At 34.8% G+C, this 15537-nt stretch overlaps 1 protein-coding gene across 5 annotated transcripts; it reads left to right on the top strand.

Moving 5' to 3' along the window:
• The first annotated feature begins 6873 nt into the window (after window positions 1-6873).
• On the top strand, window positions 6874-14965 carry LOC147064992 (RNA polymerase-associated protein CTR9 homolog). 5 transcript variants are annotated; one of them, XM_085958398.1, is made up of 7 exons: window positions 6874-6948; window positions 8457-8551; window positions 8849-8971; window positions 9871-10108; window positions 10339-10611; window positions 12344-12519; window positions 14494-14965. In XM_085958398.1, exons 4-6 carry the CDS (start codon window positions 10101-10103, stop codon window positions 12363-12365), a joined length of 303 nt encoding a protein of 100 aa, XP_085814524.1. In that variant the 5' UTR covers window positions 6874-6948; window positions 8457-8551; window positions 8849-8971; window positions 9871-10100; the 3' UTR covers window positions 12366-12519; window positions 14494-14965. The 5 variants fall into 5 exon arrangements, with proteins under 5 accessions (XP_085814524.1, XP_085814525.1, XP_085814523.1 ...); XM_085958399.1 differs by having other exon boundaries at window positions 6935-6952; XM_085958397.1 differs by lacking the exon at window positions 6874-6948 and having other exon boundaries at window positions 7224-8551.
• The last annotated feature ends 572 nt before the right edge of the window (window positions 14966-15537 follow it).

Below are 15537 nucleotides of genomic sequence, written 5' to 3' on the forward strand. Positions count from 1 at the left end.
TTTTTTAATGAAATAACTTGTCGCATAGATAATGCGCAATTCTGCATACTTTTTTAATTTTTTTCTCATATAGTGCGTGAGATATTTGATATGAAATATTTGATGAACGTTAAGTCGAACCACCCAACAAACTTTTTTAACTTTTTATTAAGTCATCAATTTCTATATTATTGGCTTACGTTTGTGCACGTGCTTTTTTTGATTTCGAGATTATATCTTGAGAGATATTATTTTTTTAAATTTAGTGACTTGATACTTGAACCATTAAATTTACCTTAAAATTGTTTTGTTAAGTGCATACGATTACATATATTTTTTAAAACTTTTAACATGATTTTTCAATTTTTTATCTTTTACATTAAGCTATAAATTTGATTTTGAATGGCTGTCAAGTTTTAACATCAAACATTTTTTTTCCACACTTTTTAAATGCACACCTTTGAGTAATTTAATTACATGATTTTTTCATGTATTTTGTATTGTTTTTCCATGTAAATTACGCGAAAAATTCCCATTTTTCCATTTTCACTAAGTACCCCGTCAAAATATCCCGAACAAAAACAACCGCATCCGTTTGGAAGATCCAGTCAACAGAGTCTCGCAAAATAGCCAAAACGGTGTATGCTCTCTAAATATTTCGGTCCATAATAGATTACTTAAAACTTAATATTTTGTATACACAAAAGTGTCAAATCTTAAAAAAAATCATTATTAAACTTAAAATTTGTCTTTTTATTTATGATTTTGTTAATTTCATAAGCAAAAACGCAGTAAATAATAAGTATACTTAGGTACCTTTTGTTTTTAACTTATGATCCGTAATAAGAAATAAATAAGTTATAATACAATAATTACGTTGGTATGCATATTTTTGAAAAATGCAATGTATTTTTATGCAACGATATTTTCTTCAAAAGATAATATTGGAATGACATTTCGTCAACTAAATGCGCGGAACTTGTGACTCCGTATTAACCAACTTCACAGAAGGAAGAAAAAACTGTTTTAAAATAAAACGGACTGGTTTAGGAAATTTGAACACTTTTAGTATTTTAATGTTATAAATGAGTAAATCTGGTAATTTTTACAAAATATTTATTTACATAGAATATAGAGGAGTTACATGGTTTGCTTTTGTTTTTTTGAGATTTGAGCTGGGAGTTACAATGTTTGAATTAAAATAAACAGCACCAAGTTTTACAGTATCTATTGCTTGTCTACATTATGTTGGAAAATTCAATAAAATCGCATAAATAGGGGTAATAAGCATCACATAAATGAACAAAATAATATTTAATTCATTTTAATTTTCGAGTTAGCTTTCAAATGACAGATTATTATAAAATTAGTGATAATCAGCCACCATACTTGTTTTCAAGAACTGAAGGTATTCTTAGTTATTTTATTTCATGCCTTTCTTGATATAGTTGAGGAAGGCTGCAAAGAATTTTGGTTGCATAATAGTACTTTAATTTATTCGTACAGGGACAAAGAGATTGGAGGGAGCTCTTGCTATTCTTCACCAAAACGCAGTTTAAATTAATATTTCCATTTATTAGATCCATTATATTGCAGTGCTCGAATATAAGTCATTAGTTTTCCTCCTGGTCGTACCTATGGATTTGTAAAATCTAACACCAATATTTTTTTTATTAAAATGATGGCATAAATATGTAACATGGTATCTTCTTCTTCTTCCACGGTGCTACATCCCGGGGTGGGATTTGGCCTCCTCCACAACCGCTCTCCACTCACTCCGGTCTCTCGCCACACTTCTCCAGTTACCGGATCTTCCTATATGAAGCCAGTCAATTTCTACGGCGTCAGCCCATCTCTTTCTTGGACGGCCTCTGGGTCTCTTCCGTTGGGGTAGCCACTTCGTCATGATCCTTGGCGCTCTAACTTCAGGCATTCTCTCCACATGCCCCGACCATCGTAGTCTTTGGAACTTACAGTGTCTTATGATTGTTTGCTGTTCAATCAGCTCTTCCAACTCGTGGTTCATTTTAATTCTGTAGTTCCCATTTTCCAACGTGGGTCCAAAGATTTTGCGGAGTATTTCGCTCGAAGACAGCTAATTTGTTTTCTTCGTTTTGAGTCAAGCACCAAGTCTCACAGCCATAAGTGACCACTGGCCTTATAATCGTTTTATAAATTAGAAGTTTACTTCTTCGGCCTAGAATTTTCGACCCCACCAGTCGCTTGCAGGCATGCCAGCATTTATTCCCGGAGATAAGGCGGATTTTTATCTCCTCTGCTGTCTTATTTTGGGTATTTAGGCTGGATCCGAGATACGTGAACTTGTCCACCCCTTCATATGCATGCTGTCCTATGACTATATTCTGCAGCGGTACCTGATCGCGTGTGCTGACCATATACTTAGTTTTTGACTGGCTTATTTCCAGCCCAGCGTTTTCTGCTTTTATTTTCATAGTGCCACCATAGTCGATCATCCTCTGTTTGGATCTGCTTGTAATTAGTATCCGTCAGTGTGGTCTTTATAAGCCTTACTAGTTTTAAGGGAATTCCCAGTATTTTTAGGCTTTGCAGCATCTTATCCCTATTCACACTGGCGAAAGCTTGTTTAAAATCAATAAGCAGGTGGTGGAGTGTCAGGTTGTATTCGTGCGCTTTCTCCATAGTTTGCCTCATGAGATGGATGTGATCTATGGTGGATCTATTTGGTCGGAAGCCGCATTGGTATTCTCCCAGGATTTCCTCACCATAGATCATTAACCTGCTATACAGTACAGATGAGAAAACTTTATAAGCTGTTTTTAGAATTGTGATCCCTCTGTAGTTATCGCAGATTGTTTTGTCTCCCTTTTTCAGAATAGGCACGATTATTATACCCATCTTCCATTCCTCAGGTAGAATTTCTTTTTCCCAAATATTGAGAATTATCTTGTGGATATTTGCTTCCAGTGTAGGGCCCACCAGTCTTTATCAGCTCGGCTGTTATCCTGTCGGTTCCAGGTGCTTTATTGTTTTTCAGCGTTCTTAATGCTCTTCTTACTTCAGGCAGAGTAGGCTCATCAATAAATTCCTCAGCAGTGTGGTACAATACTTCTTCCGTTTCCTCATGACCATTATTATAAGCCTGATTTAAAAGTGTTGTGAAATAGCCTTTCCATATTTCCATAATGTCCTTCTTTTTGATCAGCATTTGTCCTTCACTATCCTTACAGGAGTTTAATCAGGGTTGATAGGATTTAGTCTTGTAAAATTTTCTGAGATCATTGTTTCTTCTTTGACATTCCATGAGCATCAATCGCTTTTTCTCTCGACAGAGCTTTGTTGCAGTTTTTCTGTTTTCTTTATAAGTTTCGTAATTTTGGCGAGTTTCCCTTTGTAGGCATTTCTTCCTTGCTTCATTTTTTTTCAAACAGTGCTTGCCTGCAATCATCATCAAACCATCCTGCATCTATTTTTGCTTTGTTTTCCCCCAGAATTTCTGTGGCACTCGTGATAACACAGTTTTTTGTATTTTCCCAGTCCACATTCACATCATCGGTTATTAAAGTCATTTTTAAGTTTGTTTCTATATATTCCTGGTATTTATCCAAAATTTCTTCATCCCTCAATTTTTCAGCTCTCCATTTAGTTCTTCTCTGGCCTTCTTTTTTCAGTATTAAGGAGATTTTTTGTTTTAATATTGCTCTCACCAGGAAGTGATCAGAATCGCAATTGACTTCTCTGCAGACGCGCACATCCTCCACTGTTGTCGCTCTTCTTTTTGATATAAGAATGTGATCATTCGATTCTGCCATTCACCATTATCGATTGTCGTTTGATGCAAACTGTGCTGCCCAGCTACTTATTTAAATGCTTCATCTTTTCCAACTTTTGCATTGAAGTCTCCCAAGATAATTAGAGCATCATGTGGGAAGACTTTTTCGCAGGCTCTCTGCAGATCTTCATAGAATCTATCCTTAATTTCCTCGGTCGCATCATCAGTTGGGGCATAAACGTTGATGAACGTAATATTGAAAAGTGTACCTTTCAGTTTAAGTTTACATAATCTCTCACTAATTGGCTCAAATCCTAGTACTGCCCTGCGGATATCAGAGCTGATTAAGAACCCAGTTCCATAGCGACCCTGCGTACCTGCAGATCCAGTGTAATACAAAGTGTAGTTTCTCTTGTTTATGAAACCTGCGCCATCCCATCTTATTCCCTGCAATACAGTCACGCTCATTTTATACTTATGCAATTCAATTGCAACATCCTCCATCTTGCCCGGCTGCAACATAGTGCGTACGTTCCATGTGCCACATTGTATATATAATCGTTTGTCCTTAATTCTTTGCTTGGGTCGTTGGTTTATGGGGAGTCCGGGGTTCGTAATCAGGGTTTTTTTTATCGTGTTGGGTGATTAACCCTACGACGAACCCTCATCCTTTATCCGGGCTTGGGACCGGTCATAGCGTAGGTAGAGTCGTTCCCTATTACTATAGGCGGAGATTGTGACATGGTATGGCTTAGGTTTTTCCAGGCTTCTTTAAACGCAGTTATATAATCAGCATGAACACTTTTTTTTTATTTCTCAACCTCATTTCAATTACAGAGCGAATCGTTCAACCTCAATTTGAGTGTGGTCCTTCTCCTTTTTTTAATGTACATTGGTGATATTACGTGGCATTTTATAGTCGTCGTCGTCGTCGTCGTAGAAAGAGGCAGAAGAGGAAGAGTAAATTATTGACATATCATTACACTGGAAAGCTAATTTGCAGTAAGCCCACTTTCGACTTCAATCAAAACATTGCAAAGACCATCAATCGTTTTTGGTTGCAGAGAGTAAAATTATGAATGGCAAGTTTTGTTTTAAATTATGCGCTGGACACATTAGATTTTGGATATATCAAAACGCATTGTCTATTGTAAACACATATTTTTCAGTAATTTTGTCAGATTCCTTTTCCCTTCTGGCGTAGGTATTTTTTCTTTTCTTGCTGAACAAGGTATTTTAGTCCATCTAAATTATTTGTTTGACTGAAATAGTTTTCAATTCAGGTATTCAAATTTCTGACAGACTTCTATACTATGTTTAAAATGTTTATTTGTCCCTTAAAATGGTCGAAATCAGTGTTTCTAAACCTTTTTACAGCTGTGGATTACTGAAATTATTAGAAACGTTTTACGCACCGCTAACGTATAAGGAAAACATATTATATAATAACGTATGATAGCAGTTAATTTCGTCACGTAAAACCATTAATATATTTAAGGACAAAAACACAATGCTCAAATACTTACAGTTGCACAGGTTTTATTAAAATTTTAGCATTAGCATTTGGACGCCCAAAAATTGCGGACCACAAGAAAACTTTCTGAGGACCACTGGTCTAAATTAAACATTGGCATCATTAAATATACAACCAAGCCAGGGCTCGAAATAGACCGGAACGCACCGGAGCGCCGTTCCTGTTCGTGAAATTCTAAAAGATACCGTTCCGGCTCGTGGATTCTTTGAAAATTGCGTTCCGTTTCGTGTTATTGAGATAATATTGCATGTAGGTATATAGTTCTTAAAGTTGTAAGAACTGATTCGTGAGAATATGTTAGGTTATTTATTAACGATTAGTCCTACAAGGTCTACAATATAATATAAGCTGTTCGGTTTTCAGATGTGCTCCAAATTTGTAATTATTTACCCTTACAAGCAGGGCTGAATTTCCAAAAAGGGCTACAGGTCCGGGACCTAAATTTAGTAGGTCTACAGAACCCGAAAAATAATGTGAAATCACAAAAGAACCTTGCAGCGAAGGAATACACAAATATACGAGCTTCTAGAATTTTGAAGATAAGAGCCCAATTCTAAGAAAATTGGTGGAAAATAAGTGATTTTGCAAAAACAAACATAAAATAATATGAAAAAACCATTAAAAAAATAATTGAAAAAACCAGGTTTTAGTATTTCTCTGTATCCATCTTTCAGAATCGTCCTTGTTTCTCTTATGAATGCCGGATTTATCTGAAATACCATCTGAGATATTATCTGGCACCACATAGTGCAAGACACAAAAACAAGTCATTATCTTCCAATACTGGAGCAATATTTTTTGTGTTAAATATAATAATTGCTATAGGTACTATATAATTATTATAATACCATTAATATCGATAATTCCTAGTATGTATCATCTGCAAAGAATAATATTTTCCGAATTAGGTACCTACCTACTCGTACCTATTTTAATAACAACTGTTGTTTCACTATTGCAAAAAAAAGTTTTTAATTTTTTTCTTCAATTTTCTAGTAGGTTTTTTAAACGGAATACATAGTTTTCAACTGCACCACAGTGGATCAAATAAACAGATGTGGATGGTTCAATGTCATCTTGCCGAGATAATAATATTATGTAAATGATTGTCGGTTCGTGATTAGACTGTGGTTCTATATCATTTAGTGTTCTTAAAACTGTTGAATACCTACATAGGTAGTAGGTACATCAATATTATTGTATATTTGCATAGTAGAAGCTGTTACCTTATGGCAGTGAAATTTAATGCTGCTCTGGTCTTTTCATTTTCTGATGTTTTAAAATAACTCCACAACATTGAAACAAGTTATAATTTTTTGGGGTGTCTTCACAGCCTTTCTGGTGTTTATCATTTTGAAGTGTTTGTATTTGTCTTCACCAATAACTTTTTTTAAAAAATCACAGGGAATAATTTTGGTTCAAGTTTTTCTGTATGAAAATGGAGACCAAGCTATACATATCAACAGACGACGTAATAAAATAATGACTGACACCTAATTTTATCAACCAAAAGTTGAAACGGCCAACTACTATGCTATGACCAATTCATAAATAAAAGCACCATATCTATGTATTAATTAAATACATAGAAATAGATATGTACCTACATATTATACATATTCGGCGTAAAAACCTCAAAAATGATAATCATGCACGACTATTGCCACTCGATTACTAATAAATGGTAGGTAGGTACCTACCTATCATACATTTTTTTCACTTAATGTGACCTGTATGGGCATTGGTTAATAATAATCGCTGGCAAGCTATATTATTTCGTCTAGGTATCTTATAGGTTCAAAATGCTTGGGTGACTAGGTACAATGAAAAAATGGCGTTGCGAAAACCTTTATAACATTTTGTAGTCTTGGGACATCTCTCAACAGCAGCCTCAAAATGATTGATTCCTTGCTATAATTAGAAGAGAGGCGATCTTCCTGTTTTTTTTATCTTCACAGAATTATTAAACTCATTATTTCGTTCTTCCAGTCAGCTTTGAACGTAATATTAGATTGATTAAGGGCATTAAGGCGAGATATAGGTACCTAGGTACCTAACTTGCCGACAACACCGAGTTGAGTCTTTATTTTAATTGAGGCTTTTCAGCGATTAGGAATGCAGTATATGTATGAATAGAATAGTTACCTAAATTATAATAATACTTATATTATAAGTACCCACATATAATTTGATTTTTTACGGCGTATTGAAAACCTGTGTTATTAAAAATCTATAAACCTTATAGAGATAGGTACCTATCTTCTTCTTATTGTGCCATCCCCTAGCGGAGGTCGACCACCATCAAGGCGATCTTATCTTTGTCGTCTGCTACCCGGAACAGTTCGGTGGAGCTGCACTCGTACCAATCACGGAGGTTATTAAGCCACGAAATGCGGCGCCGTCCTCTGCTACGCTTCCCATTGATCTTTCCTTGAATGACAAGTTGGTGAATGCTGTATATGTGTCCTCTCATAATGTGGTCGAGGTATTGTAGTTTCCTGGTTTTGATACTACGTAGAATTTCTCGGTCCTTCCCCTTTCGATTGAGAACTTCAACATTTGTCACCCGGTCAGTCCAAGGAATTTTGAGGATGCGTCTATACAGCCACATCTCGAAAGCTTTAAGTCTCCGTGACATCTCTTGGTTTAGCGTCCATACTTCCATGCCATAGAAAAGAATTGAGAGCACATAACAACGTACCATACGCAGTCTCAGACCTAGGTTAAGATCTCGATTGCTAAGGAGGCGTCTCATTTTGAGAAAGGCGCTCCTTGCGATCTCAATTGTAGTTTTTATTTCCTGAGACTGGTCCCATTTCTCATTGACCCATAATATCGTTGTTAGGCAAAAAATACAGCAAATCATTAATAGGTAATTAATAATTATTATGCTGTGTTATAATATGAATCATTATTTTTTACTGTTTATGTGTTAGCAGATCTAAAAAACTATAACGAAGTGATCGTATACTATTTTAAGCCTTTAACTTCCAAGTCGTATTTCTGATATAAATTTTATAAGCCCCACATGCCTATACGCTGAAATGATTCATTATTTTTCTATGTTACTTAGAGAAGCTTCATACATCGATTGGCGTAGGCCGTAGCGTATCGTTATACCGTACAATAGACAAAGGGTTAAGTTGACGATTATTCGTTATAAGAAAATATAATATATTATGAATTTTGCAGCAATGTGAAAATAGATTACGGCAAAGCAATAATTCCTTACGGGGCATCCCAAGTTTTCTAATGCAGCTCGAAGACGGTGAATTCCCATAACACGGGTAAGTACAGCGCAATTATTTTTTACTCTAGTACTCGTAGCTTAAAATGTAATGACGTCATTCTTTAGTTCCTCGTACCTACAGCAGGTGCCTGGTCATGCGACTTCGAAACATTTTGATTTTTGATAATAGTGTAAAGATAAACCATCACTTATTTTATAATAATGTAGTGTTTTGAATGTATAGTTTCGTTATAATTATTACATTGAACTAGCTAAAGTTTTGTGATGTGATTTTACTTCATTTTATGACATGTGACGTAACCAATGTCGTTTGCCTAATCTAAATTGTTTTTAGGTGATCGAAGTTGGATCCTGAACAATTATTACCTACCGCATGAGATGAAAAAAAATACTCAGTATTCTTCGCCTAGAGAGATCCCACTTATCATCTGGGTCAATGTCAATGTTGGCGTAAGTAGTAAGTACTTATAAGATTTTACGCATGGAATGTAATGAAGTTAGAATGTCACCATCAATTTCCTAGGGTAAACAGTCTATTGTAGAAAAAAAAACTATCAATTATAATCTGGATGGCGAACCCTTTTGAGTAGGTATATTAATATTTTACTAAATAACTACATGAATACTTTTTTAATCAATTTTTATGGGTAATGATTACTCTCTGGTGTTTGCTTTTCTCCATCGCCAACCACCACGTCTCGACACACATAGTCGAGCGTATACCATGGTGTACCGAACATTGGGCGTTTTTCATAGCTGTGCTAAGAGTGACACCTGTAGAATCTTCCCGATATCTCGATTGGCGTGCAAGAATGCATGATTTCTAATCCAATTTAATCTATTATGGTCATGCCTCAATGAAAAAAGACCTTGCTAATCATATGGCGTTTCAAACTTTTTGAAAGAAATAGTGCCCCATAGAAACCAAGTTACGATAACCGAGCCGGTATTAAAACTTACTCGTTTGTATACATTGATATAAGTACCATGATAATACACCGTTTCATACAAAATCACAATATTAAAGTGGGCAAGTTTTGCAGAATAGGTCAAAGACATCTTTCAAAAATCTCGAATAATCCTTTTTTTGCAATGTGGGTAAAGTTAATATTTAACTACTTGCTACAATATATATATTAGCGTTTCGGAAAGAAATGTACAACAATAACCCTTATTGCGATGTAGGCAGGGTTAATTTTTCAACCACATTTATCCACATTTTTATGTCCAGAGAGAATGATATTTGAATGAATGGATGGGACCTGTCGGATCTTGATTTCTATTAGCATCGTTTGCGAGGGTCCTTTCAATTTTTCAAATTGCGTATTCTCATATAAATGTTTGTATTCTATACAGGTGCCGTACGTAAACAAAAAGAACTGATGACTTCATTAAAATCTTGGATGCGGGCCGCACCGCGGCCAACATCGATTATTCTAACTCGGAGAAAGATCAGATGCGGTGCCTGGACATGCTCGCCACATACTGCGTGCAGGAAGCTAACCATGAAAAGAATATAAACATGAAACGGGATCTGTTCACCAAAGCCGCAAACCTATACACCACTGCCGACAAAATCATCATGTATGATCATGTAAGACGATACCTACCCACTTTCATTACCTATTTTATTCAACCTAGTCAAATTTTGTTCAAATTTCTTTATATATAATAATATGAAGTGAACTTTACAATTTACAAGTTCAATCCATTCACAACATGACTTGGAAAAACAAAATGAAAACAACTGATTTTTCATTATACAACAGCCGAATTTACTTTACCGGCGAAAATGCTGTACATCTGTATTTTTTTTTTTTGCAGAATCTTTTGGGCCGAGCATACTTGTGCTTGTTGGAGGGTGATAAAGTGGTGGACGGTGGATGCGCAATTCAATTTTGTGGTGAATCAATCTTCCAACAACATCCCCTCGCTGTTCTGGAAAGTGTGCATCGCTTTCAATAAAAAAGACTACCGCAGCGCTCTCGGCTTCTACAGGGAAACTCTGAGAACCAACCCCAACCGCCTGGCTGTTCTCCGTCTCCGTTTCGGCATGGGCCATTGCTTTATGAAGCTAAATAATCAGGATAAAGCAAGGTTTGGGATACTTACATTGTTTTAAATATTTTTCACAGCAAACGTCAATCTGTGAAATGAGAATATACTCATCTCTCATTTAAAATAGTTCAATATAATATTTTAAATATTCAGTTAAAATGAATATCTAGAATTTTTCAAAATTGAGTTTGCATATTTCATCAAAGATCCATTAATTCTCATGTTTTTTTAAGTTTTGTTGATTTACGGATGAATGCCATGTGCCAAGTGCAATTTTGCATTATCTATCTTATATTCAAATTCTAAATAGTCATGACTCATGACTCTGGATCCAATTGGTAATGCAAGTGGCTAAACATCCATTTCTCATAAAAAAAATATTTTATATTTAAAATATTTTTTCCAATGAAAAACCATTATAGTGTAACAATAATTTAACCCTGATCATCCACAGATACGATTTCTAGTGCGCATGAATTACACAACTGATAAACATTCTACGAATAATGTTTGCTTTATAATAATTATTGACCTAAGAATAAGGTAGTATTATTTTGAAATACGCCATTTCTATTGGCATTTCCCAGTGGCTAAGCCACAACATACGACCGTAGCCATAACCAGAATCTAACCTAACCGAAAAAAAATATTTTTTTAAATCGGTACATGTTCAAACACGGGCATTACCATGATCTTACTCCCTACTTCATTTATCATTTGTCAATTTATAGCTACGGCCGTATGTTGTAGCTTAACCACTGGGAAATGCCAATAAATATGGCGTATTTCAAAAAATGGTACCTTATTCTTAGGTCAATAATTATTATAAAGCAAACATTATTCGTAGAATGTTTATCACATTTGAATGGTCAAAGACATAGCTTATAATTAGTATCTTTAGAATTATCTTCAAATGTGTTAATCGTGCCAATTTTTTAATAATAAAATGCCTAATTTTTGTTAAATTTGGGATCACAAAGATTATTAAATATAATTTTTTATCGTAAATATGTCACTATATAATGTTAACATTAATTTTACTAATGGTTTTGTAAATGCGTTTAAAAAATAATGAATCTAAAAAATATTAATACCACTGCACATGGATGTACCGAAATATGACTATATTCTAAAACATTAGAGCGAAAAGTTTAAAAAAATACTATTTTATGTAATAAAAATACTTTATGCAGTCATCAAATGTTTAAAATAAATATAAAGGATAATAAGGCTTCAAAATTATAAAAATAGATTATCTAAAACGTTTAAGGAATGTCCAGGATTATGCTCTGAATATACCCAATAGGTTGAGCAAATGGCTGACATCCATTTCTCCTAAAAACAAAATCTGTCAATACAAACCTCTACTCTGTGGAGGCCCATATGATCCTATTAGGATCGGACATGGTCGAAAGAAAAAAGAAAAAGAATACCATAAAAGCTCCATTTTTACCTATGCTGAGCATGTGGGCCGTTAAGTCTGTAAAGAAAACATGAAGAAATTATATGAACCTATAATTATGTCTGATTAATAAAATTACATACTTAATGTAAATATTATGATATAAATTTCATATATCACATGAGTATGAAATGAAATTTATGACGAAAAGAATAAAATCCTTTCTACATAAATTTTAAAAAGATCTCATTGCTCCATCTATCTAGTAATCTTAATAGTAATTCAAGAACCTTGTCTATCCGCTTAATTCAGCAGGGTGAAAATTTTTCTCAGTTCAGTTCATTCAGTTGTCTTGTAATTTGTTTTCAGGGTTACAATCCAAGTCCAATAACAACACAGAGAATCGGGGGTTGTGTGCGGAGAACTGTTACTAACTTGCACGAGAAACCGCGACCAGGCTACGCAGTTTGCACTTTCTGCATTTGTCCTGCCGCACTTTGGCCTCGAGCAGATGTATATCATTTTATCGAGGGGATTCAGAGAATGTATGTATATTTTATATCATATTTGTATAGGCGTACAGTTAAAAATATATTTTTTACTGGCCCTACAATCCGATGTGGATCTCGGCTGCCTCATGAAGAGGTCTCATAACAGATATTTTTTACAAGAAATATAATTGATCGTTTGCTCAACCTATTGGGTCCACAGCTTAACAGTTGATATTCCTAAATAATACACGTGATTTAAGAATGTAACAGTCTTCATTGAAAATAGTTAACTTGGAACAGCCTCAGTAAAATACCCATTCGAAAAATCTTGGATCTTCTCAAGCTGACTCAGCTGGCATGCGATAAATCTAGGGTTGATTCCCATGTCATGTTCTAACATTTTTATCAATTAGGTTTGTTTCTGAACCTGTTTCGAGTTATGTATGGAAGATTGATGAATGTTTCATTGTTAAATCTTGTGTAACATCTTGAAGAATCTATAATTTAATTTAAACTATTAAAAAGTACTAGTATGTCAGTACGAAAATTCGAAGAGATCCTTATGCTATCTATGAATTAAAATTTGTATATAATAGAATATGACCTGGTATTCACCACTTAAGAAAATTGCTTTACAATAATTGTTTTGTTCACCCATACGCACTTCTGACAGGCCGCTGCGGCTAGCCGGCATACAAAAAACGATATGCGGCTAGCCGCGATGCGGCCTGCCGCAAGTGCGTATGGGCACTAAGCTTTTTATCAAGTCATCATCATCAGCCGGGGTTGATCTACAGTTGGATGAAGGCCTCCCTTAGCTTCCTCCATTTTTCTCGGTCCATAATTCTTTACTGCCACATACATCCTTCTTCTTGGTCGTTCACTCATGGCTGAGGATCGTGACCACTTTTTAATTTTGCCATCCAACTTTATTGCCGAGTTTTTTCTTATTTTTTTATCAAGTATGAGGAGTGAAATTTATGTTCTAGTCTATATTATTATAATGTTGTAATTATTATTGTTAATACTGTATGGTGGGCGAATTTAAATAATTCATGCAAAGCCAATGTATAAATATATTAAGTTGTTTTATTGTATTCAACAATTATTCCTTCACTGGGCCTCCTAATGTTTCAAAAATGTCATAAAGGCTCAACCAAAGAACTACGAGATAATAAAAATTCTTGGATCACTATACGCTAAATCTACCTTTCAATCTTAACGAGATGTAGCTCGTGCACATCTCAAGAAAGTCACTGATCAATTCCCAGATGACATCGAAGCTTGGATTTAATTAGAGCAGTCTGATTTGCAGTTATATCATCCCATTTTTTATTAATATACAAGACATAAACTTTCATTTTTAAAGATATAATAATTATGTATAACCATCTTAGTCATTTTGTCATCTGTCTTTGTTTCATCGTTGATACTAGATAGATCAATATACACTTCAGAGAAGAGGTGTTTATTATCTGCATTGTGAAACTTGTAAAACAGTTTAGAGATTCACACAATTCACCAAGCACGTCTTTATAGCGAGCAGCAGCCATATTGTAGATCCAATTCATGGTCCGAAATATGTGTATCTATATGACAAGGGTGATCGACTAAATCTCATGGAGCAATTTGGGATAAAAAAAGTGTATTCCAAAAAAGTCTATGTGGATGTTAATCTGTAAAAGACTTGTTTTCGCAGGGTTTAATTGAATTTTAAAAACTAACCCAACACCATCTGTAAGTTGTCTTATTTCAATGAAAAAAATATGCATGACTGACAAAGTTTAATGTGCACTATTTATGGCAGTTCTTAACAGCCTACCTCCACCCTTCACCACTGCTATCTATGCCCCAAGGCTTTCTATGCAATGTGCTGCTCACCCATCTAATGGTCAAACAAGCAATGAAATGTAAAAACAATAAATTGTTGACTACGTAGTATACGTTTATACAGCATATACTTTAAGTAATATTCTGTTTATTTCTGTACACGCTTGCTTAATCTTATCAATGCTTTTTTGTTTGCAGTATGAGAATTGTTTGAACAAATTCCACGCTCACCATAATGTGGATGATTTGATTTACATGGCCCGAGCTGTGTCGTATGCGAATCGACTCCAGGAAGCCAATATAGCTTTGCTACGAGCCAGACGAGTTGGGCCTTGTAACGGCTCTCTACTCTACACCATGATGCTCATCCTGAGAAGAATGTCCGCCCACGTTTTGATTGGTCACAGAAGTTTATTACTTTCAATACTTACCTATGTAACTACCTACCCACAGAAAATTGATTAATTTTTGTATCATAAATTTCATGATTTTTCCTTTATAACATTGATGATTTATTGTAATACATTTAGACCAAGCAAAGAAATTACACGTTACACCTCCTTACATTTTTAAGTTTAAGTCGACCACCCAGTTAAGTACCTCTTGGATTGATGATTGTTAATAGACAGGTAGTTTAAAGTATTTTAATAAATAATTGATGTTTTATGATAAATGTTGAATTTCATTTTTTCACCCTTTCCTTTGCTCAGCTGTTATAAAATATTATTATATTCGCAGAGAGCATAATATTCATAGACTATAGATACATCTAGACGCCACCCGTTGCATTGCTAAATGAAGCTGCGTGCCATGCGTTTGGTTTGTGGGTGAGCGAACGCATTCGTCTACAAATGTTCGAGACCATAGACCATTTCGGTAGTGCTCGCACTAGACGCTCAGAATTAAAATATAATTTTCTATAATAATATACAAATAAATTATCACGAACATGTATCAACTTACCTATGAAGCGTAATACCATCTTTTTGCTTATCAGTACGGCTACCATATTTTAATACAACACATAAAACCATCTTTCCTGCTTAAATAACTAAAAATATTTACCAATGACTATGTTTAACACAAAAAATAGCAATTTAGCAACACGAGCTACGACGCTACGTGAAGCGATTTACCACAATTTGTCGGCGATACTTTTGGAAACTAACTCAAACATATGTAGACCTTTTATCGTGTCGCAGAGATTATAAGGGTGCCGAATACTTTCCCACTCGCACTCAT

The sequence above is a fragment of the Rhyacophila brunnea genome, unplaced genomic scaffold (genome assembly GCF_057557595.1).
Source record: "Rhyacophila brunnea isolate RB1 unplaced genomic scaffold, BYU_Rbru_1.0 scaffold_7, whole genome shotgun sequence".
In the NCBI taxonomy this organism is placed as follows: Eukaryota; Metazoa; Arthropoda; class Insecta; order Trichoptera; family Rhyacophilidae; genus Rhyacophila; species Rhyacophila brunnea.